This window comes from Bos mutus, chromosome 10 (assembly GCF_027580195.1).
Source record: "Bos mutus isolate GX-2022 chromosome 10, NWIPB_WYAK_1.1, whole genome shotgun sequence".
Taxonomy (NCBI): Eukaryota; Metazoa; Chordata; class Mammalia; order Artiodactyla; family Bovidae; genus Bos; species Bos mutus.
The window spans coordinates 29,545,732-29,572,267 of record NC_091626.1 but is presented as its reverse complement, the minus strand read 5'-3'; the positions used below and the strand labels follow the sequence as shown (position 1 = coordinate 29,572,267).

General features: G+C 36.8%; 1 protein-coding gene across 5 annotated transcripts in view; it reads left to right on the top strand.

The window, feature by feature from the left end:
- PALS1 (protein associated with LIN7 1, MAGUK p55 family member) overlaps nt 1–26,536 on the top strand; it is a 78,508-nt gene that overhangs the window by 18,772 nt on the left and 33,200 nt on the right. For 3 of the 5 annotated variants that reach the window (XM_070377673.1, XM_070377674.1, XM_070377675.1), the window contains exons 2-3: nt 9,380–9,459; nt 15,475–16,008. In XM_070377673.1, coding sequence (XP_070233774.1) covers nt 15,642–16,008 — 367 coding nt within the window. In that variant the 5' untranslated portion in view covers nt 9,380–9,459; nt 15,475–15,641. The remainder of the gene's footprint in view (nt 1–9,379; nt 9,460–15,474; nt 16,009–26,536) is intronic. The other 2 variants (XM_070377676.1, XM_070377677.1) reach the window with 1 other exon arrangement.

Below are 26,536 nucleotides of genomic sequence, written 5' to 3'. Positions count from 1 at the left end.
AGGAATAAGCAAACTTAGTTCTTGTTGGAAAAAATGTGTTGATTTTAATGGCCCCTATTTTGATGAATAAAGATGAGTTTGAGCCTAGTTATGATTTAAAATTCACAGTGCTAAGTCGCTTCAGTCGTGTCCGACTGACTCTGTGTGACCCCATAGATGGCAGCCCACCAGGCTTCCCTGTCCCTGGGATTCTCCAGGCAAGAACACTGGAGTGGGTTGCCATTTCCTTCTCCAGTGCATGAAAGTGAAAGTGAAGTCGCTCAGTCGTGTCCGACTCTTAGCGACCACATGGACTGCGGCCCACCAGGCTCCTCCGTCCATGGGATTTTCCAGGCAAGAGTACTGGAGTGGGGTGCCATTGCCTTCTCTGAAAATTCACAGTATGAAACTGCAATTACTTTTTTGCACCAACCTAATACCTACTATCACCATCACTGCTACTCAAATTCATTTAAGTAATAATTCTAGTTTTGTCCTCCATAAAATACCACCTGAGGATGTTGTAAGGAGTATATGATACAAAGAACTTGAAACCTTGATGTGTTCAAGAGTGCATGTTATAACTGTTGAATGTTTATTCTACGTTTGGCTGCACTGGGTCTTCGTTGTTGCACACAGGCTTTCTCTACAGAGCAGGGCCTACTTGTTTGTTTTGGTGCAGAGGCTTCTTGTTGCTGACATGGGCACTCAGGCAGGTAGGCTCAGTAGTGGTGGCACACAGATTTAGCTGTGGCTCCGCAGCATGTGGGATCTTTTTGGACCAGGGATCAAACTCGTGTCCCCTGCATTGGTAGGTGGATTTTTAACCTCTGGACCACCAGGGATGTCCCATTGAATATTTATTTTGAGGTGCTCCTTGGGCAAAATACTTTGCTTCTTTAAACCTGTTTTCTCTTTTGTCATTGGGTGTAACACTAATACTTACACTTGTATACTTGTTTGAGGATTAACTGTATAAAGCATGGTAGCACAGTGTTCAGCACACAGAGTTAGTAAATACTAGCTTGACCATTAAATGTTTTGTCTATACATTTTTAAAAACAGTTCTAGTTTTTGTTTTTGATAACAGTTCACAGCATGTGGGATCTTAGTTTTCTGACCAGGGATCCCTAACCCACGTTGCTGGCTTTGAAAGCACATTCTTAACCACTGGAATGCCAGGAAAGTCCCCATCTTTACATTTTTTTTAGTCTTGTTTGGGCCACTTTTAATGTAAATATTTATCATTTTGTATGCATGTGTAGTCTCTCTGGCCAGAGTGTAATCATGTGATGGTGGTGGAGGTGGTGGAATGTAGTATATGCTGGAATACATTATTAAAATTGTATTCGCACTGCCACTCAGGTTCCAGTATGCAATACAAGGCAATTTATTTGGCAGTAGTTTTTATTACATTTAATGAGCTCTTTCCATCCACTGCCAAGATGACCCTTGAAATAAATCTTCTCCTGAACATTTTGAAAAGCAGTACATTAGATGATACTAAGTATCTTTCAGCCTCCGTATTTATTTAGAAACTAACAGTACTGGAAAAAAAGTTTTATCTTGGAAGTCTGAGAAGCTTAATGAAAATTATTGAATGAGTGAATGCCTCAATTTTGGGTTAGTTTAATTCAGGGACTCTTAAAGTGAAAGTGTTAGTCACTTAGTTGTGTCCAACTCTTTGCGAACCTGTGGACTGTAGCCAGCCAGGCTCCTCTGTCTGTGAAATTCTCCAGGCAAAGATACTGGAGTGGGTAGCCATTCCCTTCTCCAGGAAATCTTTCCAACCCAGGGATTGCACCCTGGTCTTCCACATTGCAGGCAGATTCTCTACTCTCTGAGCCAGCAGGGAAGCCCCCAGGGTCTCTGAACTTTGGTATCATTGACATATTTTGTACTGGATCATTCTTGGCAGGGGGTGCTATCTCGTGCATATTTAGCAACATATCCCTAGCCTCTGCTACGTAGATGCCAGTAGCACCCCTCAACACAGGCCTGACGGTGAATATATCTAGACATTGTCAAGAATTCTCCTGGTGGGGATAGGTGGGAGGCAGAATCACCTGTGATGGAGAGCCACTGTGAAAATCTAGTCTTTTATTGTGGAGAAGCTCTATACAGTCAGCAAAAACAAGACCAGGAGCTGACTGTGGGTCAGATCATGAACTCCTTATTGCCAAATTCAGACTTAAATTGAAGAAAGTAGGGAAAACCACTAGACCATTCAGGTATACCTAAATCAAATCCCTTATGATTATACAGTGGAAGTGAGAAATTGATTTAAGGGCCTAGATCTGATAGAGTGCCTGATGAACTATGGATGGAGGTTCGTGACATTGTACAGGAGACAGGGATCAAGACCATCCCCATGGAAAAGAGATGCAAATAAGCAAAATGGCTCTCTGGGGAAGCCTTACAAATAGCTGTGAAAAGAATTGAAAAGCAAAGGAGAAAAGGAAAGATATATCCATCTGAATGTAGAGTTCCAAAGAACAGCAAGGAGATATAAGAAAGCCTTCCTCAGCGATCAATGCAAAGAAATAGAGGAAAACAACAGAATGGGAAAGACTAGAAATCTCTTCAAGAAAATCAGAGATACCAAAGGAACATTTCATGCAAAGATGGGCTCGATAAAGGACAGAAATGGTAGGGACCTAACAGAAGCAGAAGATATTAAGAAGAGGTGGCAAGAATACACAGAAGAACTGTACAAAAAATATCTTCACAACCAGGATAATCATGATGGTATAATCACTCACCTAGAGCCAGACATCCTGGAATGTGAAGTCAAGTGGGCTTTAGAAAGCATCACTACTAACAAAGCTAGTGGAGGTGATGGAATTCCAGTTGAGCTATTTCAAATCCTGAAAGATGATGCTGTGAAAGTGCTGCTGTGCTCAATATGCCAGCAAATTTGGAAAACTCAGCAGTGGCCACAGGACTGGAAAAGGTCAGTTTTCATTCCAATCCCAAAGAGAGGCAATGCCAAAGAATGCTCAAACTACCACACAATTGCACTCATCTCACACTCTAGCAAAGTAATGCTCAAAATTCTCCAAGCCAGGCTTTAGCAATATGTGAGCCGTGAACTTCCAGATGTTCAAGCTGGTTTTAGAAAAGGCAGAGGAACCAGAGATCAAATTGCCAATATCCGCTGGATCATGGAAAAAGCAAGAGAGTTCCAGAAAAACATCTATTTCTGCTTTCTTGACTATGCCAAAGCCTTTGACTGTGTGGATCACAAGAAACTGTGGAAAATTTCGAAAAGAGATGGGAATACCAGACCACCTACCCTGCCTCTTGAGAAACCTGTATGCAGGTCAGAAAAAACAGTTAGAACTGGACATGGAACAACAGACTGGTTCCAAATAGGAAAAGGAGCACATCAAGGCTGTATATTGTCACCCTGCTTATTTAACTTCTATACAGAGTACATCATGAGAAATGCTGGGCTGGAAGAAGCACAAACTGGAATCAAGATTGCCGGGAGAAGTATCAATAACCTCAGATATGCAGATGACACCACCCTTGTGGCAGAAAGTGAAGAAGAAGAACTGGACATGGAACAACAGACTGGTTCCAAATAGGAAAAGGAGTACATCAAGGCTGTATATTGTCACCCTGCTTATTTAACTTCTATGCAGAGTACATCATGAGAAATGCTGCGCTGGAAGAAGCACAAGCTGGAATCAAGATTGCCGGGAGAAGTATCAATAACCTCAGATATGCAGATGACACCACCCTTGTGGCTGAAAGTGAAGAAGAACTAAAAAGCCTCTTGATGAAAGTGAAAGAGGAGAGTGAGAAAGTTGGCCTTAAAGCTCAACATTCAGAAAACTAAGATCATGGCATCTGGTCCCATCACTTCATGGCAAATAGATGGAGATACAGTGGAAACAGTGTCAGACTTTATTTTTGGGGCTCCAAAATCACTGCAGATGGTGATTGCAGCCATGAAATTAAAAGACGCTTACTCCTTGGAAGGAAAGTTATGACCAACCTAGATAGCATATTCAAAAGCAGAGACATTACTTTGCCAACAAAGGTCTGTCTAGTGAAGGCTATGGTTTTTCCAATGGTCATATATGGATGTGAGAGTTGGACTGTAAAGAAAGCTGAGCACCAAAGAACTGATGCTTTTGAACTATGGTGTTGGAGAAGACTCTTGAGAGTCCCTTGGACTGCAAGGAGATCCAACCAGTCTATTCTGAAGGAGATCAGCCCTGGGATTTCTTTGGAAGGAATGAGGCTAAGGCTGAAACTCCAGTACTTTGGCCACCTCATGCGAAGAGTTGACTCATTGGAAAAGACTCTGATGCTGGGAGGGATTGAGGGCAGGAGGAGAAGGGGAGGAGAGAGGATGAGATGGTTGAATGGCATCACCGACTCGATGGACGTGGGTTTGGGTGAACTCCAGGAGTTGATGATGGACAGGGAGGCCTGGCGTGCTGCTATTCATGGGGTTGCAAAGAGTCGGACATGACTGAGTGACTGAACTGATTTATAAAAGAGGTATAAGTAAGTCTTTGATAAATTTTGGAAATCAATATTTTAGGATACAGATATTTAACAAATTACAAACGCAGCAGTATTTTTTCCATGTTGTCTTTTTATTTTTAATCTCAAGGCAATTGTGTGGCCTAAAATTACTGGCTAAGAATAGGAGCTTGAAAACTAAGATCTTTCTGTTGCAGATATGTTTTATATGCAGCTTTTGCCAGGAATGTTCAAAGCTGCTAAGTCTTTGAAAGTTTTCATCTGAGAAAGATGTGTCTTCTAAGCTATTGACATTGTCCTGTTGATACCCAGTTAAATTGAACAGGAATCCTACCTTCCTTTTTTTTTTTTTTTTTTTTTGGTCTGTGAAAGCAATTGGTTTTAAGTACCTTTAAATTATACTCCTACCTCCTCATTTGATATCTATTTTGAGGATATTTTTCAAATGAAGGAATTTTGCTTGTGTTCTGTCTGACAGTACATTCTAAATAAAGTAGTTTTAAAACTGAGGATAGCAATGGCTTCTTTGGAATGCAGTTATCTGGATGATAAATAAAGGTTCCTTAATTTGAAACCGAAACCATGAATTAGGTAGAATTTTAGAAGTTCCCTTATAGGACTTGTCAGAAGTTCCATTAAAAAATAAACCCAGGATATTTGGATTTGGTCTGTTTATTAAGGAACTTGGTTTGTCAGTTGTATAAATCTGTTTTGCTGCTTAAAAAAAATTTTTTTTTACATTGTACTTTATGAATTAATCTTCAAATATATTATTTTTATTTTAAAAATATTTTAAAAGTATGTTTAGTTCTTCATAAAGAATAATTGGGAAAAGTAGTGTCTCAGTTAAATCTTTGGTGAGTTTATATATTTTTGCTTAAATTGTTGTCGGTAGTCATTTCTGAGCTAATGCTTTTCATGAGTAGCCTACATATAGTTGACCCTTGAACAACACAGGTTTGAACTGTGCATGTTCATGTGTAGGTGGATTTTTTTCAGTAAATACTACAGTACTACAGGATTCGTAGTTGGTTGAATCCATGAATGGAGAACTGTGGATATGGAGAAATCACCTATATGGAGAACCTCCTATAGGTTATACATTTCCACTGCACAGAAGGTTGGTGTCCCTGTATCCTGTGTCATTCAGGCATCAATTCTATTTGAGTTTTAAATTGTATTTAGTTTTAGATATAGCTAAGTTTCTTCTCTGTGAAGGTGGTGCACAGGGCATTCATTGTTGGAAAGTAAAATCTGTGCGTTGAGCTAAACATTTATTGATGAAATAGGATTTTTTATGTGATGTCAATGTATGACTTGGTCTTTTTAAAAAATTGGTTTTGTTAAGATACCATTTGATGCAGTTTTAAATGTATTATTTAAAATCAGCTCAGTAAGTGTAATACATTAAAATTCATTAATTTTATGTGTTCAATCTGAATTTTGAAAACAACTTTTTTAAGGTATTGTGTTCTATAAAATTCACATGTTTTATAAGTACAGTTTGAGTTAAATTTATATCATGTAGGTGTCACTGAAATCTAGTTTTATTACACTTCCATCCCATGAAAAAGTTGCCTCATCTCCTATCATAGCCAGTTTTTGTGGCCACCCTCAGCTGCAGGAATCCACCAAAATGCTTTTCTAACAGCACTAATTTTGCCTTTCCTAGAAATTTCATATGAATGGAATCATCTAGAATGTACACTTTTATCTGGCATTATGTTTTTGAGGCCATCCACGTTATTAAGTAAGTAAAATCACTCAGTCATGTCTGACTCTGCGACCCCATGAATGGTAGCCTACCAGGCTCCTCTATCCATGGGATTTTCCAGGCAAGAGTACTGGAGTGGGTTGCTATACCCTTCTCCAGGGGATTATTGAATAGTATTCCATTTTTTATAATTGATCCTTTCATTAGCTGAAGGACATTTGAATTGTGTCCGGTTTAAAGCTATCATTATTAATAATGCCTTTATGAATATTCCATATAGATCTTTGTTTTTTACAAATAAAAATATGTATTTCTCATATGAGCTTACTGGATTATATATCATAAGTCTATGTTTAACTTTTTAAGAAATTGTCAAACTCATCACCAATTCATGTTCTTACCAGTATAGGGGTTTCAGTTTCTCCACATCCTCTCCAAAGCTTATTGTTGTCGGTCTTAAATTTTAGTGATTTTATTGTATTTGTAATGGTGCTTTAGTTGCTAAATCGTGCCTGACTCTTGTGATCCATGGATCCATGGAGCCTGCTAGGCTCCTCTGTCCAAGGGATTTTCCAGGTAACAATACTGGAGTGGTTAGCCATTTCCTTCTCCAGGGGATCTTCCCAACCCAGGGATCAAACCTGGGTCTCCTGCACTGCAGGCAGATTCTTTACCAACTGAGCTACCAGGGAAGTCCTGTTGTAATGGTATTTCATTGTATTATTTAATAGCTCTGTTGAGTTATGATTCGGATACCATGTATGTATAATTCATCCAATTCAAATATATTCAGAATTCTGTGATCATTACTACAATCAGTTCTAGAACATGTTCATCACCCTTCAAAAGAAACCTGCATCCCTTAGCCATTCCCTCCCATCTCACACACACACACGCCAGCTCTTGGCAGTCACTAATCTACTTTGTCTCTCTAGATTTGCCTATTCTAGACATTTTATAAATGAAATCATATAGTAATGGTCCTTCATGACTGGCTTCTTTCACTTCTGTTCACAGTTCATCAGTGTTGTAGCATGTATCAGTCCTTTTATTGCTCAGTAATATTTCATTTTGGATATACTATTTATCCGTTTATTGGTTGACAGACATTTGGATTTTTTCCCTCTCCTTTTTGGTGTTAATACTGCTGTAAACATTTTTGTACAAGGTTTTTTTCATTTCTCTTGGTTGTATACCTGGAAGTGGAGTTGCTCTATGTTTAGCCTTTTGAGGAATCACCAGACTGTTTTACGGTGTAACTGTTCCCTGTGACATTCCCAACAGAAGTGTGTGAGTTTCAGCACTTCTTTTTTTTTTAATCTTAGCAATCCTAGTGGGTGCTGTGGTGTGTCATGGTTTTGATTTCCTTTTCTTTGATGAGTTATAATAATGGAGAATATATTTTTACGCATACATTTAGTAAAGCTATTTGTGTATCTTCTTTGGAGAACTGTCTGTTCAGGGGCTCTTCCCACTTTAAAATCAGACTGTCTTTTTACTATAGACTAAAATCAGACTTTTTACTATAGAGTTGTGTTTGTTATATATTCCAGATAAAAGTCCTGAATCAAGTAAATGATTTGCAGATATTTTCTCCTTTTATGTACACATTGTTCACATTCTTTATGGTGTCCTTTGAAGCACAAGGTTTTAAAATTTGATCTTATCTAATTTATCTGTTTTCCTTTTGTTGCTTGTATTTTTGATGTGTCTTGAGAAACCATTGCCTAATTAAGGTCATGAAGATTTATGCCTAAATTAAGTTTTATAGAGTTCTTATGTGTGTGTGTTTGACCCATTTTGAATTAATTTTTGTATATGGTATAAGGTAAGAGTCCAGTTAATTCTTTTGCATGTGGATGTATGGATATCTAATTTTCCTAGTGTTATTAAGAGACCGTTTCTTTTTTATGTTTTTTCCCCCCATTTAATTTGTCTTGGTACTCTTGTTGATTTGCCTATAAATGTTGGAGTTTATTCTGGTCTCTTAATTCTGTTCCATTGATTTCTGTCTATCCTGTGCCAGTATCTCATTGTGGTTTTATTAGCATACTTAATGATGTTGAATATTTTTCCAAATGTTTGTTGTTTGTATATCTTTGGTGGTCAAATCTTTTGCCTCTTTTAAACAGTTATATCATTTGACTTACAGAGTTGTAAGAGTATTTATAGTGAATATAAATATTTTGCAAGTATTTCTCATTTTTTATAGCTTGCCTTTTCATTTTCTTTACAGTATCTTTTAGTGGCATATTTGGGGATGGCATATTCTGCCACTCTTCAGTGGATTCTAAAAACCTTGTGAAATCGACAGATCTTGGCAACTGATTAGAACATCTTGGAGATAGTAGTATAATTAACAATAGTAGGAAAGAAGTTGAGGTCAGTTTAGGATATATTGAAATTGAGGTTCCTGGTGACATCCATGTAAAAATGTACTTTCTGTTCCTTCAACTTGGAACCCTTTATTTCAGGATATTCCCACAGCTGACTTTTTTTTTTTTTTTTGTCATTCAAGTCTCAGCTCAGTTATCACTTCCTAAAATAGACCTTTCCTGACCATCTTATCTAATGTTGAACCTTCCAAACATCATTCCAAACATATCTATTTCATAACCCAATTCTACTTTCTCTGTACTCCTTTCTCTGAAGCCATCTAACTCTGTATTTGCTTTTTGTTCTATGTTATCCTATCAAAATATAATCTCCCATTAGGATAGAATCCTGTCTTGGTCTTCAATGTCACGTTAACATTTCCCCCTCTGAATTAACTGTAGTTCCTTTCTGTAAAATTCTTTTTGGATCCTAAACTTCTCATTTTCTTGGCCTTATGAAACCATTTATAAAGTTTAAAATTGATCTAGAAGTTGTAGTTAAAACAAAGAAATCCTTTAAACTGCATTTTTGTTTGAGCCTTACCTAGAGATAAAAAATGTCATTAAAAATAATACACGGAAGGGTCATGCCCTTTTTCTTTCTCATCATTGACTTTAGGTAATTTACATTGATTTTAATTGATGTTCATTAGTGATGGGTATGTGTGCATTTTTATTGCTTTATACTGAGAAATCCTAGTTATCTGGAAACAGAATTGGATATCATATTGAATTAATTTTTCTGTCCTTTCCCTCGCTCTAAAAGATTCTGCAGATTTTTACACTTGATTGTCTCTTTTCTGTTTTACAGAATAAGAAAGTCTGAGTTTTGCGAAAAAATCAGAAAAGAACTAAGAAGAGAGTCAACAAGAACTTTCTGATTTGCATAATGTAAGTTCTTTTCACTATTCGCGGCCTGAATTTTGTTGTTAGCTGACAAAGCTGTCTCTATGGACACAAATAGTGCAACTTCTGAGAATGTCAGAGGAATGCTGATCACTTAATATGAGACTTTCCAGCTGCTGGTCAAAGGGCATTACTCCTAGAAGGGGAGGAAGGATGACTTGAAAAAAGTATCTGGAGTTCTGGTTGCTAGTTTAGACCACGTATGTTTATGCCCATGAAGTGTATGTTTTACATTTCCCTCTGCCTAAGACTTAGGATACTGATTATATCGGAACTCACCTTCTTATAGCAGTTCGTGTTTCCTGGCTCTCATATAAGTGGTTTTGTTTCTTGGTATGGAGTTTTCAGTGAGCCTGTATCCCTCAGGCTATTTCAGGCCCCCCATTCTGAATCATTTGTACTTATTGAAACTTACTTAGCTTCTTTTTACCCCCTTCTTCTTTATTCAATTCACATAAGCAGAGCCCTTTTTCTCTCGCTAGTTTGAAGTTAGCATTGAAATAGCTTTGGCCTGTGAGCCTGAAAATTCATTTTCTTCTTTTGTGGAATACATAAAGAGAGTTGTTTTATTTATTTATTTTTTTCTTTCCACACCCCCTCGCCACCCCCAGTCCCACGAGGTGGGATGTATAAGCTGGGGTTCTGATGAGGATTTGAAATGTGGGCCTTCAGGGCGTTTTTGAAGCAGATAATTTATAATTAGAGGATAGAGAAGAGAGGGATACTCTTTAGGGCCAGCAGCTTGTAACTACTTTAGCTGCATAAGGCAGTCTTTTATTTACATATAAGGAGATAATTCTCTAGTTCAGTCATTTACCCGCCTCCAATTCCAAATCGTCAAACAAAGGAATTGTTTTTTGTTTTCTGAGAATGAGAATATAATTCCTTTGGATTGGTACTCTTTCATTGTTTATTTTCATGTGTTGGCTGCATAAATAAGCTAGAATATTCGTGGTTTGTCTGTTTAAAAATTATAATGATCTTTAATTTTAAAACTATGGGACACAGCATAATGTTTCTTTGATTGTGGAACAATCTGTCTTGTACTTCATGAATTAACTCATGAGCGTTATTATTAAGTCTTGGAGTTTTGGTACTGTGAGATCATTATTTAATTGAGGTGATCTGGAAAATTTTCTTGAAATAGTGGCTTGTGGTAGATCTTGAAAGTAGAACATGAAAGGAGAAGCAGTTCTTATTTCTTAGTTCATAAGGCGTTTGGGCAGGAAGAGAAAGATGTGGGATAGGCAGGCACAAGTGAGGAAGCTAACTTAGAAGACTTGCTCAGGGAAGTAGTAAAAGATACAGTTAGAAAGTTGGGATTTTACCTAGTGAGTTTGGATTCTATTCTTTAGGTGATATGAAAGCCATCAGATGTTCTGAACATAGGAATAGTTTATTCATATGCCTAATTAGGTGTTTATCCCTTACTAGTTATCAGGGCTATGCAGATCAGTAAGATCCCTGCTGATTAGATCATTTATCTGTAGGACATATAGTCACCTTGAAATTGTGTTAAATCAAAACCTGTAGCACCTTTTAATTTTTCTCCTCCTCTCTCTCATTCCCTTCTCTTGAATTCTCCATCTTGGTTAATGACATTGCTGTCCACCTAATGACCCAAAGATAGTGTCCATGAAATCCTAGTGCCTGGGTCATATTCTGAAGCCTGCAGTTTGCTTGGTCCTATGCTAGGTAGGCAGTGTCACAGATCCAGAGATGAGTCAGCATAATTCCTGACTTCCAAAGGTTTCTAATCTGGTGGGGCAGGCAGACAGATACAGACTGCTGTAGTTGAGTTTGATCAAAATTGTGATAGGGATTGAGAGGAGGCACATGTCCACTGTGGAAAATTACAAAAATCCAGAGGAGGATGTATGTGAGGTGAGACTTAAAAGTAGACAAGGATTAGGTTCTAGACAGTCTGGTTCTAGAGCCTATACTCTTAAATGCTGTGCTGCCTTGAGTAACTGGGGAGACATAGTGGCATTAATTAGAGTTGAGAATGGAGGAAAAGGATCGAGGAGTATAGAGGAGATTAAAGGGAAATATAAGTTTAGTTCTGGACACATTAGTTTCTAGATTCCTGTGGGAAATTGTGGTAGATAAACTAATGGGCAGGATCCTGTCTGTATAGCTTTAGTACCTCAGGAAGGGGTAAGTGCTCAATTAAATTTATGTTCAAATCACCCCTCTTTTTTCAATCTTTGATGGCTTTCTTACTGCCTTGAGATTAAAGACTTACATTTAAGACTTTTTTTAAGTTGGACCCAGTCAAATTTTCCTGCCAGTATTCTTTTGTACAAACTGACGGCTATAATTCAACTAGCCTTGTTTATGCTTTCCCCAGACTTTATATTTTTCTGTCTTTGGTTCATATGGCCTCTTTTCTTACTCTTTCATCCTGTCCTCAAGGCCTACTTCAGTCCCTGTTCCTCATTTATAAAATAGGCATATTTGGACCTACTTTTAGAGTTGTAGCAAGGATTAAGTGATTGAATACTGTGTAAAGTGCTTTCAGTAGTATATGGCATAGAATTATGAGCTCAGTAAATGTATTTGTTAATACTACTACTACTGCTGCTATTACTACATCCTTCTTCTCTTCCTTTTGCCCTGCTGTATGTAATAGAAACCCCAAGTTTTAGTAATTCTGTAACCTATATAATCTCTTTAATGTGGCGTTTTTTTCATTCTAACCATCTTAGTTTAGGACCCCGTTTCTTACAGTTGCCCTCAAATTGGTCTCATTGCCACCCTTCGGTCTGTCCTCTAGCCTTCTACCAGAGAGATATTTATCTAAAAGTGAGTGTAATCATGTTATCCCCTGCTTTAAATCTTAAAATAATTTCTTAACTACTTTCAGGGTAAAGGTTGGAGTCTTTAGCTGTTACCCTTTTCCATGTGGCCCCCTGCCTGCCTTTCTAGTTTTATCATTGTTCATGTATGGCATATTCCCATTGTCTCATCCAGCCATTTTGCATTCTTTCCTACTTTTACAGCTGCCACATTCTCTTGCTCTTCCTTCCTTTTGGTCTTATGAGTCCCTCTGCCTGGAACAGATTGTTCTATCTGGTTTATCTTTAATTTTTTTTTTTTTTTAATGCTGCTGGAAGAGAGTATCCTTATGTTGTGAGATTTGCTGTGTCTCTTTATCACAGACTAAATTTGAGAGCCCATCATCTATGCATCATCTGTGAATTTACGACATTTCTGAGTTTAGTTGAACAGATACCTGATGGGCATCTTGTATATGACATGTATTGTGTTAAGCCCAAGGAATGTATAAAAATAAGACATGAATGACCCATTTTTAACAAATTGAAAATCTAATGAGAAATCGACTGGGAAGAATAATCATTCATTTTCTTTGCTGTCTCTCCAATGGACTATGAACACTCTAAGGGAAATGACCCAAATGGAGATTTAAGTGGATTACTATCAGGTTGCAGAAACTTTTCTGAGAGTAAAAGACTAGATCCAGGTAGACAAGCATGATCATAGTCCAAGCATTAGAACTTCAACTGAAATTACCTGGCCTAATTTCTCTTGCATAATTATGATTTCATATAGTGAATATGGATACAATCTTATAAAACTTAGTTTTTAAGCTAAGTTTTAATTGCAAATAATTTTTGTAGATAAGCATATGTATAAATAAAATACTCTATTAAATTTGATTTTTAATATCCTATAAATGTTATAAATAAAGTTGAAAGTTTTAATTTTCTGAAAGTATATATGCTCCTAAATTTTTTAAATTAAAGTTAAATATAGCAATACAGTGGCTCCTACATAAATTTCTGTTTACTTGTAATGAAAATATTAAATAAGTTAAATTTGTATTTGTATCTGATCAGTATTACAGGGGTTCTCTAGTGGCTCAGCTATAAAGAATCCACCTGCTAATGCAGGAGACACGGGTTCAGTCCCTGGGTCCAGAAGATCTCCTGGAGAAGGAAATGGCAACCCACTCCAGGATTCTTGCCTGGAAAATCCCATGGACAGAGAAGCTTGTTGGACTACAGTCAGTGGAGCGCAGGAGTTGAACACGACTTAGCGACTGAATAACAACAGTAATCAATATTACAAAACTTAAGAATTATCTAACATTCTGATAGCTCTCATTTTTAATGAAAAAGAAGGCAAGTTAATGGTAAATAAGGTATTTGTATGTAGATCACATAAATAGAGAAACTAAAATTTGGATGGAAGACAGAAAAATCTACCAGAATTCTTGTGAAGATGTAATTTTTGTAGTCATGTAGCTTGCACCTATTAAATATTTTCCTGATTGCTGGTCTAGTGGTTTTTCCTGGTAGTCTAGGTGGGTTTGTGTTAAACCATCTGTGACAAGTGGTTTGCTTGAAAGGAGATTGGCTGGCATTAGGAATATTGTCTGAAAACTCGGCTTTTGCTTTGTTGGCATGTTCTCTGACAAACCTATTAACTGAAGTTCAGCTCAACTCAAGGTTATTATTGTAAATATTTTTGAAAGTCTTGAGCAAGAGAAGACTAATTAGATTTAGTATGTGGGTTTATACTTATATAAACAATCTGCCTATTTATGCCCAAGAAATGGCTTGATGAAAAGCCATAGTCATCCAGTAAAATATTTTTCTTGTCTAAAATATGTTGGATTTTTAAAATAAACAGAATCAATACTAAAAGTATAAATACTTATAAGTTCTAAAACTTATATACATTATTTCATTTGAAACTCAGAACAGTTCTGTGAATAAATTTTCCAAAGGAATCTGAGGTTCAGAGAAACTAGTCTTAAATCATAAAACTAGAGGAAGTAGCAGATCCAGAATTAAAATACAGTTTTCTGGTCTCCAAGCCCAATGTATTCTTATTTGCTATACAGTATGACTTTAAAACATTTTTGAGTGGTAGCAGATAATACCATTTTTCTAAGTGAATTCTCATAAAGAATTAACCCTAATTCTTTTTTTAGTGTAACCAGTTATAAAGACTAATCACCAACATAGTCGTTTTCTCACTTTAATCTTTTAGGTGTGCTTTTATCTTATAGAGGTGGTTTTATCTTGTAGATGCCTTAGCTGCTAATTAAAATTTCTTTTTCATTTCTTTTTCATAAACTCTTAAAAAGTGAATTGTCCCCTACAATGCTGCCTTATCTCAAGTTAGTTGACAACATAACTTGCTGTATGCCAGCCAGGTTCTTTAGCAGTTAACTAGGAAGGGATTTCTGGGGAAGGAAATGGCAACCCACTCCAGTATTCTTGCCTGGAGAATCCTGTGGACAGGGGAATCTGGTGGGCTGCTGTCCATGGGGTCACACAGAGTCAGACATGACTGAAGCAACTTAGCATGCATGCATGCATGCATTGGAAAAGGAAATGGCAACCCACTTCAGTGTTCTTGCCTGGGGAATCCCAGGGACGGGGGAGCCTGGTGGGCTGCCGTCTATGGGGTTGCAGAGTCGGACACGACTGAAGTGACTTAGTAGCAGCAGCAGGAAGGGATTTCAGACTCGTGTATATTAACTGACTGTAGAATATTGTGTTGAGACAACTATAAAAGTGATTAAAATACGTTTATACCTTAAATTGCCTGGAGAATCCCAGGGACAACGGAGCCTGGTGGGCTGCCGTCTGTGGGGTCACACAGAGTCGGACACGACTGAAGCGACTTAGCATTAGCATACCTTAAATATCTTATTCTCTACTAAACTAGTACCCAGAACTTTATTATTTTTCTGCTTTGCTAAACTTTCTAATATTTCATTTTTCTCAGCTGTAAAATTAAGCAACATGCTTCAAATACTTCTAGACAGCTTTTTTGTTGAAACATCTTGATTTCCTCAGTTCTGTAAAATGAAAGGAAAATATTTAATCTATATAGCAAAATAATATCATATAATTTTGAGTTATTTTCTGTATTGTTTAGCAATAGAGATTGGAAGTAGATGATGTAAATTCTACTTTTATGTTGTAATTCTTATACTTTTTTCCCCCCCATCTTTCCCCTTAGATTTCCTTCATGGATACATTTTCATAGCATTATTATGTGATGTGAGAAGTTTTTTGTTTTGTTGTTTTTTTTTTGAAGTAACATGGATTTTATACTACAGAATCAAGAGATTGGCTTTATAGGAAAAATTGATTTATAAAGAGTGGTACAGGTTTTTATAGATAACCATGACAACATCCCATATGAATGGGCATGTTACTGAGGAATCAGACAACGGAGTAAAAAATGTTGATCTTGCATCACCAGAGGAACATCAGAAGCACCGAGAGATGGCTGTTGACTGCCCTGGAGATTTGGGCACCAGGATGATGCCAGTGCGGCGAAGTGCACAGCTGGAACGTATTCGGCAACAGCAGGAGGACATGAGGCGTAGGCGAGAGGAAGAAGGGAAAAAACAAGAACTTGACCTTAATTCTTCCATGAGACTTAAGAAACTAGCCCAGATTCCTCCAAAAACTGGAATAGATAACCCTATATTTGACACAGAGGAAGGAATTGTCTTAGAAAGTCCTCATTATGCTGTGAAAATATTAGGTAAGTAAAAACAGTAGAAGAATTAGAAAATGTTTTGCTGTTGTTTATCTTGCCTTAACATAAATGTGTATAGGAGGGAAGAGTTAAATAAAGAATGTAAGTAGTAACAATTTGAATTCAGACCAGGATTAGTTTTTTTCTTAGAAAGGCCATATAACTTGTTTTCTGTTAGCCATGTAGAAGTGGAGCATGTATCCTAAATGTTCAGGATATATGCTACAACATGATTTTTATATTTAATCTTTGAAGTAAAAATTCCTATATAAGGCCTGATCTTTAAAGCCTTGAAATTCACATTTCATTTCAAACTCAAATTTTATATAAAAATTACTGAAAAAGAGTTTGCAGACTTTGAATTTCTGATTTCTTTAAGGTTTATGGAATAATTTAATAGTTATTAATGAGAAAAACTTGGTGTTATTTCTCTGGTGTAATACGCATAAAACATGGCTTTAAAGTCCCTATACTGCTGCTGCTAAGTCACTTCAGTCATGTCTGACTCTGTGCGACCCCATAGAGGGCAGCCCACCAGGCTCCCCGGTCCCTGGGATTCTCCAGGCAAGAACACTGGAGTGGGTTGCCATTTCCTTCTCCAATGCATGAAAGTGAAAAGTGAAAGTGAAGTCACTCAGTCGTGTCCGACCCTCAGCGACCCCATAGACTGCAGCCTACCAGGCTCCTCCATCCACGGGATTTTCCAGGCAAGAGTACTGGAGTGGGGTGCCATTGCCTTCTATTCCTAAATTTCATTTTGTGAGGAAAACCAAAAAACTACTGCTATGATATATTAATGGGCTTCCCAGGTGGCACTAGTGGTAAAGAACCTGGGCCTGCCAGTGCAGGAGACATAAGAGATGCAGGTTCGATGCCTGGGTCCAGAAGACGCCCTGGAGGAGGGCATGGCAACCCACTCCACTATTCTTGTCTGGGGAATCCCATGGACAGAGGAGCCTGGCAGTCTATAGTCCATAGGATTGCACAGAGTTGGACACGATTAAAGCAACTTAGCATGCATGCACAAATGTATATTTATAGATATAAAAGAATTCTGTGATCAAACTTTGAGAACAAGGTTTAAATAAGTTAAACAACTTCTTATTACAGTACTTCTTGTAGCCTTTAGAATACTAATAGGCATTGTGAATCTATAAGAGAGATTGATGTCAAACGGGTGTTTCCAAACTTGAGTATTTTATTGTTGAACTTACTGCTCTCTCTTCCTCTACACACAAAAGAGAGATCTCTGAACTAGTGTCAGTGGTGTACATAAACTTGTGTTCCGTTAAAACCAGGCTAACTCGAAGTATTTTTATTTCTTAATGATTTATAATTATAGATGCGAAAAGACAGAGACTTCACTTTGGAAGGAGAGGGTTTTCATTGTTGTTTTGCCATTTATTTAAGTGTTTATTGAATCCTTTACTTGATGCTATAGCAGATGCCTTTCTGTGTAATTTCTACAATAGCTCTAGTAACAGGGCTCTGTAATACCTATTTTGGAGAAAAAGAAATTGAACTTCAGTTAAATCATTTGTGTAAGACTCCATGCTAAGTAGTAGGGCCAAGTTTTAATTTGCCCAATCTGGATATGCAGTTGTTATACTGCAAAGAGCAAAGGGTTTGAGTGGAAACTGACATCCGTCCCGTTCTTCACTCACTGGACCAGAGCTTTGGCTACCAAGAGTGCAACATCTTTTTCTTACTTACCCAAAGTTACCATCTATATAAATGTACCATATACTAGCTATCTGTATATAAAAGTACCTTATTTACTGTGTATATAAAAGTACCATATGTACTATATATTTGTATATATGTTTACCATATATACTAACTGCAGTCTAGAACATTTTCTGCTACATCATAACAACTGTTTTTTCTTTGCTATACCTTTACAAAGGAATCGTATCTCTTGACAGAAAACATTGTGTGTGTTTTTCTGTGATTTAAGAAATCATAGATATATTCAGTCATAATGAAGTGTGCAAAAAATGCCTAAATGGTAATAATGAAAGGCATTATAGTAAAAACAGATTACGTATTTTAAAAATGCATTTATATGAAGGAATTTTATGCTGTTTTTTCTTAAGAGTTTTGTTAGAGTAAAAATATTTCATTGCCTCTTATTGGCATCATCTCATACCACTTCATTATATTTTATTAAAATACTCTCTAAATATTCTCTATGACTTGGAGAAAACTTAGATTGTAATATATCCAACCTAAGCCTAGTTTGAGTTTTCTGGGTTTCTATTTAAATTTCTTTGAGATTAATGTATTTGCCCATTTACTTTAATTGAATTAGGCATAAATGTCCATGTAGTAGACAAGACTTATGTAATCTCCATGAAGAAACAGAATTCACTTGTGAAATTTTATTTATTTTCTGGCCTAACCACAGAAAACTGAAGACCTATTGCTTGGTTTGTTTTTCTACAAGTGTAGTTAAAGGACAACTATATTTTCTTCTGACTTGCAACCCACTGTGGTTTTAAAAATTATCTTTGGGTAATCCTTGAACTTAAGGATGTTTTACATAATTTATTTAAAGTAATTTGGAATTTAGTACCAGCTGTCTGTAAGTCATTTCTTGGATAAGGAGAATATTTCGTGTTTTGAGAAATGAGTGATTTAATTTTAATGCACTCAACACAGATGTGTTATTTGTAGGAGGCATGAAAAGTTACCATAAGTTATAAAGTTGTTTTTGTCAGTCAAATCTTCAGTTTTGGGATGTACTCAGTTTTAAGTTTTCACTTTAAAATGAAGTATACTAGCTTTGTACCAGACATTTTTTTCCTGTTTGTAATTTGCTAACACATCAAACTACAACAGTACTCCCTAAAGTTGTATGAGTCTCTCTGCCAGTGTTTAGATTAATATGCACACGCCAGGAGACAGCTTCTCAGCTTTTTTCACAACCAGAAACAGCAACCTTGTTTTAAATGAGGCAAGGATGGGGCAACTGATTTATTTCTCTGAAAGGGAGCCTTCAGTTTCCAAATGATACATCGTCATTTATCTGTGAGTAGAGGAAATTCTCATTAAAGAATTGGAAGTGTGATTGGAAAGATTGGATACTTTGTCTGGGTGGTGATTTTTTTAAACTATAAATTTGGCAGTGTATAATATTAAACATGGAGGGATGGATTGATAGAAAATATTTGGAAAGGATGAACTGAATTTTCTTGTGTAAAAGCACTTAGAATCTTATTGAAAATTAGAAAATAGTGATGTGGGAAATTTAAATGGATAATTAATATTACTAGCATAAATTATAAGAATTTTGATACATTAAGGAGCCTTCCTTAAAATTGGCATGAGTTGTTAGAACTTCCTATAAATGAAATATCATTGTCTTGTTCTCTTTCATAAGTAAAGATACAAACTACCTTGTGAGAAAAATCCTGAGAAGAGAACAGAATGTAGGTTAGAGTAGAATGAGGGAGAACAGGGTCATCCTCAGATGTCTTTGTAGCTTTTGCTGTTTCATTGATTTTTGTAATCACAGATAACTGATTTGGGTCAGGACTCTGGACAAGTAAATACAGTAGACAGACTGTTTAAAGGGAGTAACTAGGAAACATTGCTGTCTCTCATAGACATGACTCTGATTCTCACATTTGTGAAGAGATCTTCGGAAACACGCACACACCCACTCAACACACACCCATAGCAGGCTATAGGTTTTATGGCTGATAAGGAGATTCTTGAAATTTGTGATTAAGGGCTTTCTAGTTTTCACCAGATGCTGTTAGTGATAAGAAAAAATTTAAAAACACACACACACACACACTGAGGGGAATAAAACTAGGATAAATAAAATATTTTTATATTAATAATACTGTCTTTCAGTCTTTATTAGTACCTACATATTTTTGCCAGGTGTCTCTGCATATTCTCTTAATGCTAAATCAATAGTATTCTTGTATTTGATGTTATAAAGTAAAATATTTCTTCACATTTCTCTCTGATGTTATTTGACTTTTGGTTGATCATGGGATATACTAGAATTGTGCTGGATTGTGATGAACTTTTTTTTTATTGGCTTTTAAAATAAAGTTTATTTAAAGTCAACAGAAAAAAACTCCAGTGCCAATAAACTTTGAGTTCATACTATTTCTGAGAAGTTAATTGCTATTAAATTTTTGCTCAACTTCTATAAATATTTCCAAACTTTATTAGCTGTTCCTTTGAGGGACTTTTTTTCTGAAAGTGAAATGGTTAAACCTATTGGTATTAAGCTTAATATTTAAAATGTGGGGACTGTTTGATGATTTTTTGATTTGTTCGTATTGCTAAGATTGGACATCTAGGTTGCTTCCATGTCCTTGCTATTGTAAATAGTGCTGCATTGAACACTGGGGTACATGTGTCTTTTTCAGTTCTAGTTTCCTCAGGCTACATGCCCAATAGTGGGATTGCTGGATTGTGTTGTAGTTTTATACCTAGTTTTTTAAGGAATTTCCATACTGTTCTCCATAGTGGTTGTATTAGTTTGCATTCCCACCAACGGTGTAAAGGGGTTCCCTTTTCTTCACACCCTCTCCAGCATTTATTGTTTGTAGACTTTTTGATGATGGCCGTTCTAACCATGTGAGATGATGATACCTTATTGTCGTTTTGATTTGCATTTCTCTAGTAATGTGTGATGTTGAGCATCTTTTGATGTGTTTATTAGCCATCTGTATGTCTTCTTTGGAGAAATGTCTGTTTAGGTCTTCTGCCCACTTTTTAATTGGGTTGTTCATTTTTCTGATATTGAGCTACGTGACCTGCTTGTATATTTTGGAGATGAATTCTTTGTCAGTTGTTTGATTTGCTATTAAAGAATATACATTTTTAATGGATCGCTAACAGAAGTTTGTGAAATAATATCCAAGTCAAACCCAGTCATGTTATAGAGATTGAAATAGATTTTCCAGTGACATACATTGCAGCTAATAAGTAATCTAAGCCATAACCAGGACCCAGATATTCTGACCTCAAATTTAGTTCTTTTTCTTGCTCACCAAATTCATTACAGTTTTGTCCAGAGAAAAATCATGAAATTTTTGTACCTGACTGAGCAGTAATCATTTCAGTGGTGTTTCTCCATTGTCCTATATTTGGAGCTAAGATGTTTGCTCTGTCTTCTCTCTCAACTGTCTTTGCTTGTATACTTGTCTAGAATTTGTTTTTAATTTGTAACCCAATGTGTTAATGATTAATTACTGTTTAGGGTCTTTCTTGCATTTTAACCTAGTCCACTAAAAACCAAAGCTCAGTGATCTGAATTTTATTTCCTTAAATTTAAAAAGAAAAAGGAAAGACTACCCATCCCAACTTAAGCAAGGATTTCCTAAGTGGAAGTTCTAATTTCAATTCAGTGGATAGATGTACTGGAAACTGGTATAATTTCTTCATTTGTTGTTGTTTAGTAACTAAGTTGTATCTGGCTCTTTTCCAACCCTGAAGACTGTAGCCCACCAGGCTCCTCTGTCTGTGGGATTTCCCAGGCAAGAATACTGAAGTGGGTTTCATTTCCTTCTCCAGGAGATCTTCCCGACCCAGGGATGGACCTGTTGTCTCCTGTATTGGCAGGCAGATTCATTACCACTCAGCCACCAGGGAAGCCTCATAATTTCCTCATCCTCTATACTATTAAGTTCCTCACCTGAATAGTCAGTTTGACTATACAGTTTAGGAGAAAAGAAATCTTTAATAAAAGTTCTCAGGAAGAAGTCATGAAGTTGGTTGAACTATAGAAGTTTCTGAGGATAGGTTAAAAGAATTGGTGGAAGAATCTTAATGCTTGAATAGGTCCCTAGAATCTATTTTCATGTGAGGTAAATGATAGCAATAAGTGAAGATAACAAAACTAATCCAGAGGAGATGGTTATCTCCACTGCTTTTAAAAGATCTTCAGAAACAGAGATGAGGTTCCTTGAGTTAATTTTATTGTTTACCCTTCAGTTCAGTTTAGTCACTCATTCGTGTCCAACTCTTTGCAACCCCATGAATAGCAGCACGCCAGGCCTCCCTGTCCATCATCAACTCCCGGAGTTCACCCAGACTCATGTCCATCGAGTCAGTGGTGCCATCCAGCCATCTCATCCTCTGTCGTCCCCTTCTCCTTCTGCCCCCAATCCCTCCCAGCATCAGAGTCTTTTCCAATGAGTCAACTCTTCACATTAGGTGGCCAAAGTACTGGAGTTTCAGCCTTAGCCTCATTCCTTCCAAAGAAATCCCAGGGCTGATCTCCTTCAGAATGGACTGGTTGGATCTCCTTGCAGTCCAAGGGACTCTCTAGAGTCTTCTCCAACACCACAGTTCAAAAGCATCAATTCTTCGGCGCTTAGCCTTCTTCACAGTCCAACTTTCACATCCATACATGACCACTGGAAAAACCATAGCCTTCACTAGACGGACCTTTGTTGGCAAAGTAATGTCTCTGCTTTTGAATATGCTATCTAGGTTGGTCATAATTTTCCTTCCAAGGAGTAAGCATCTTTTAATTTCATGGCTGTAGTCACCATCTGCAGTGATTTTGGAACCCAAAAAAATGAAGTCTGACACTGTTTCCATTGTTTCCCCATCTATTTCCCACGAAGTGATGGGACCAGATGCTATGATCTTCGTTTTCTGAATGTTGAGCTTTAAGCCAGCTTTTTCACTCTCCACTTTCACTTTCATCAAGAGGCTTTTTAGTTCCTCTTCACTTTCTGCCATAAGGGTGGTGTCATCTGCATAATTCTCCAGAGTCTTGGGAATCTGAGGGTAGAATTTTCAGATAGAGCAACTCTTAGTGATTGCTTTCTGTTACCTATTTTAGAGTCTTCATTCTGTTTCATTTTAGGTGGCAGGAGAGGGCCAGGAGGAAAGGGAGCATTCAGGGGATGGATTTGTGGACTTCTGTGTGTATATTTAGCTGATTAATTATCCCCAAACCAAATGTCAGTGGTTTTTCTTAGTTTTAGATAATATACCTTTTCTTTCAACATAAATGATCAAGATTTAGCTATTGTATGAAATGTAGAGCAGATGATGCAAGCTTAATGTTTATGGAACATCAAATAAGAGGAATGGATCAGACTGCAGGACAAGGAATTTGAACTAGATATAAAGCACTTGCTTGTAGGGAAGTTGTTGCAAACTAGATTTTTATCAGCAAAGCCAGATCTGTTATGTGCACGTTTGTCTGCCCCTCTGTGCAGTATCCCCGTTTCTGTCTGACCTCTCTCCTGCCTTGTTGTGAGTACTGCTCTGCCTCAGTGCTCCCTTCTTTGCTCACTCCCTACTCTACAGTTGTGTCATTTTTTTCTCAGTAGCCCTGTAATTCTCCATTTATGTCTCTACTTCTCTGCATAAAGAACCATGTGGTTCTTTTTCTTTGTGCTTATTGTGTGTGGGAATGAGGAAGGGAGCCTCTGATCTGTGTATGGGGATCTCTCTATAGTCTGTACTCTGTTGTTTATCTTCACCATTATTGTAGAAGTAGGTACATATTTGACAGGATGGATTTAGCTGCATCTGATTAGATTTTTCATATTTCCTCTGGAATTGCACAGAATTTCAAATAACTGAAGTGGTTTTTGTTTAAGTATCATATAATCTAATTACTGCATCAGACAATGGAACATTTCTTAAACTGTGTAGAAAATGTGCTGTTCTTGAGTAACATGAAGTGCTTCTAAAGATATACTGTATAAAAACAAAGATTTTTAAACCTACAACAAAATACCTTTCGAAATTAATAATTTTTTTATGAAACTAGAATGAATGTGTCAAAAATGAGAATCCCTGAGTAGATATTGCTAACAATTATTTTTCATTATGACATCGTACTTAATATCAAAGAAAAGACCCTTTATCAGAAGTCCGTTCAGAATTTTATAATCAATATTTTAAGACTAATGGTATAGATAGATATTTGTTGCTTGCTGTGTGACTTTAAAACTTTATTGGACAGAAGCAGCATAATTTTTAATGTCTGTTAAATTTATAAACTGATGAAATGAATGTTTCTTTATAAATAAGTTTTTATCATTTACTGTTTCATATTTTCTCTTAGATATTTCTTTAACTACATATATGGTTTAGTTCATATCTTCTGTCAAGCTACTTATAATGAATTTTAAGAACTTTTGAGTGTTTGGTAACTTAATCTGTTCTGTTTATTCATTAAACATTTTTAATAGAAATTTATTTGAACCCAAAGCATGAGTGCACGTGAGGAAGCTTTCTTGCCTAAAAATACGATCTGAAAACTTTTCCAGCTAAATTGGCCATGAAAGCAGATATGGAATTTATCTGAAAACTGTCCACATAAATCACACTTATCAAATTTGCTGTCTAACTTAGTTACCCAGGCTGGTGCTACACAATCAAAGATGTTTTTACAATATTTCTCAAAAAGCTACGTGGCCTCTACATTCACAGATTGCAGTTTTGGTTTCTTTTGCTGAACCTTCACAGTGTACTATCTAGCATATTATTGTGATTATGTTAGAATTGAAATAAAATATTCTGAGAAAATACTTAAAGCACAAGACATTTGGTTAAAATAGCAGAAGTAAATGCAACAGTACTGTAAAAGTAGCATTTGGAGGGTGCATTATATGTGTGAACATATACAAACACAGTTAACTAGAAGAAATTCTGTCTACAGATACATGGTAAAGTAGCATGTGTAAGCACCTCTGAATGCTAGTCAGCGTACATTACATGATTCTGTGCTGGGTGAGAAGACATCTCAGGTCAGCTTTTCTGAAGCAGATGAATGACATATCACAATTAAGCCCTAAAATCTAAACAATAATAATAATAGTGATGTTTATCTTTTTAAAATCCCTTGGTGTGGCAGGAAAAACATTTCCTTGGAAGTCAGAGAAAAAGATTTCTTCACCCAGGTGCCATTTTTGTGTGTGACTTCATTTTCTCCATCTGAAGAGATTTGGTCTGAACTATGTATGTCTCAGGTTTGGGTGGTTTTTCTAAATTGGGAAAAATTTGTCAGATTTTAAGAGGATTAAAAGATATGTATGTATGCCTATAATATAGTTATTGTTCTATATCCTTCTATTCAATATTGGCAGTGACCAATGTGAAATTCAGGCCAAATTTGTATCAGGCCACCTGATGTAAAGAGCCAACTGATTGGAAAAGACCCTGATGCTGGAGAAGATTGAAGGCAGGAAGAGAAAGGGGTGGCAGAGGATCAGATGGTTAGATAGCATCACCAAATTAATGGACGTGAATTTGAGCAAATTCCAGGAGACAGTGGGGGACAGAAGAGACTGGTGTGCTACAGTCCATGAGGTTGTAAAGAGTCAGACATGACTTAGTAACTGAACAACAACAACAACACATATTTGTAGGTTTTCAATAATGGTTGGTGATATTTTATTGTAAAAGATGAGCTTAAGTGCAAGTGATCTCAATGTAGTCTGGCAAGATTGACTAATGTACTAAGTCTGAAGATAACTTCTAAAAAGGGATAATTTCAGGGAAAACAGTTTTTACTAATTAAACAACAAAAAATGTGAGTAGGACTTCGTAAAGGATAATGGAATTGTAAAGGATAATAATTAACAAAATTAAATTGGTCTTGATGACCTTCAAAATTTGAACCTGAAATCCAGTGAAATTTGTAATTTCTGGCTCATGGCATAGTCCTTAAGTTCTCCCAAAAGCCTTTACTTAAGTAAAGTAAGATCTGTCCTATCCCTATAGATCTTATGTTGATCCCTGATTTCCTGAAAGAAAGACATTTCCAGTTTGATCCTGAAATTTTTTTCCCTGCATTTTAAACTGTCGTGGATGGTCTTTATGTCTTTGAATTCCTCAGTATGAGCACAATTTGGACAGATTAACCAGATTTTATCTTTCTCTGGAACTGTATTCCTTACCTGAGGTCCTATCAACATGAGAAGGCTACTCATTTCTTAGAACTTGAAAGCAATCATCCCTTTTGGACTAACCACAAAAATTGCCTATTTCCTGTCTGTGCATAATCTCAGCATCTCAACTATTATCTGATCTCCTGAAATAAGGTCAGTGATCTCTAGTTTTATCTCTCATTAAGCCATTCCTTTAGATTCAGAGAAGGCGATGGCACCCCACTCCAGTACTCTTACCTGGAAACTCCCGTGGACGGAGGAGCCTGGTAGGCTGCAGTCCATGGGGTCATGAAGAGTCAGACACAACTGAGCAACTTCACTTTCACTTTTCACTTTCATGCATTGGAGAAGGAAATGGCAACCCACTCCAGTGTTCTTGCCTGGAGAATCCCAGGGACGGGGGAGCCTGGTGGGCTGCCGTCTATGGGGTCGCACACAGTCGGAGATGACTGAGGCGACTTAGCAGCAGCAGCAGCAGCAGCAACAGTTCAGATTATCCTACCTTACTGTTCCTATTTCCTTGGGATATTTACATATATTCAAAATATTCTAAAAATGAAAATTATATGCTTTGTTTACCATAGAAGTCAAAAACAACAAAAGAATTTGTCACAAAGGAGTAAGTAGAATAACTGTAATGCAGACAC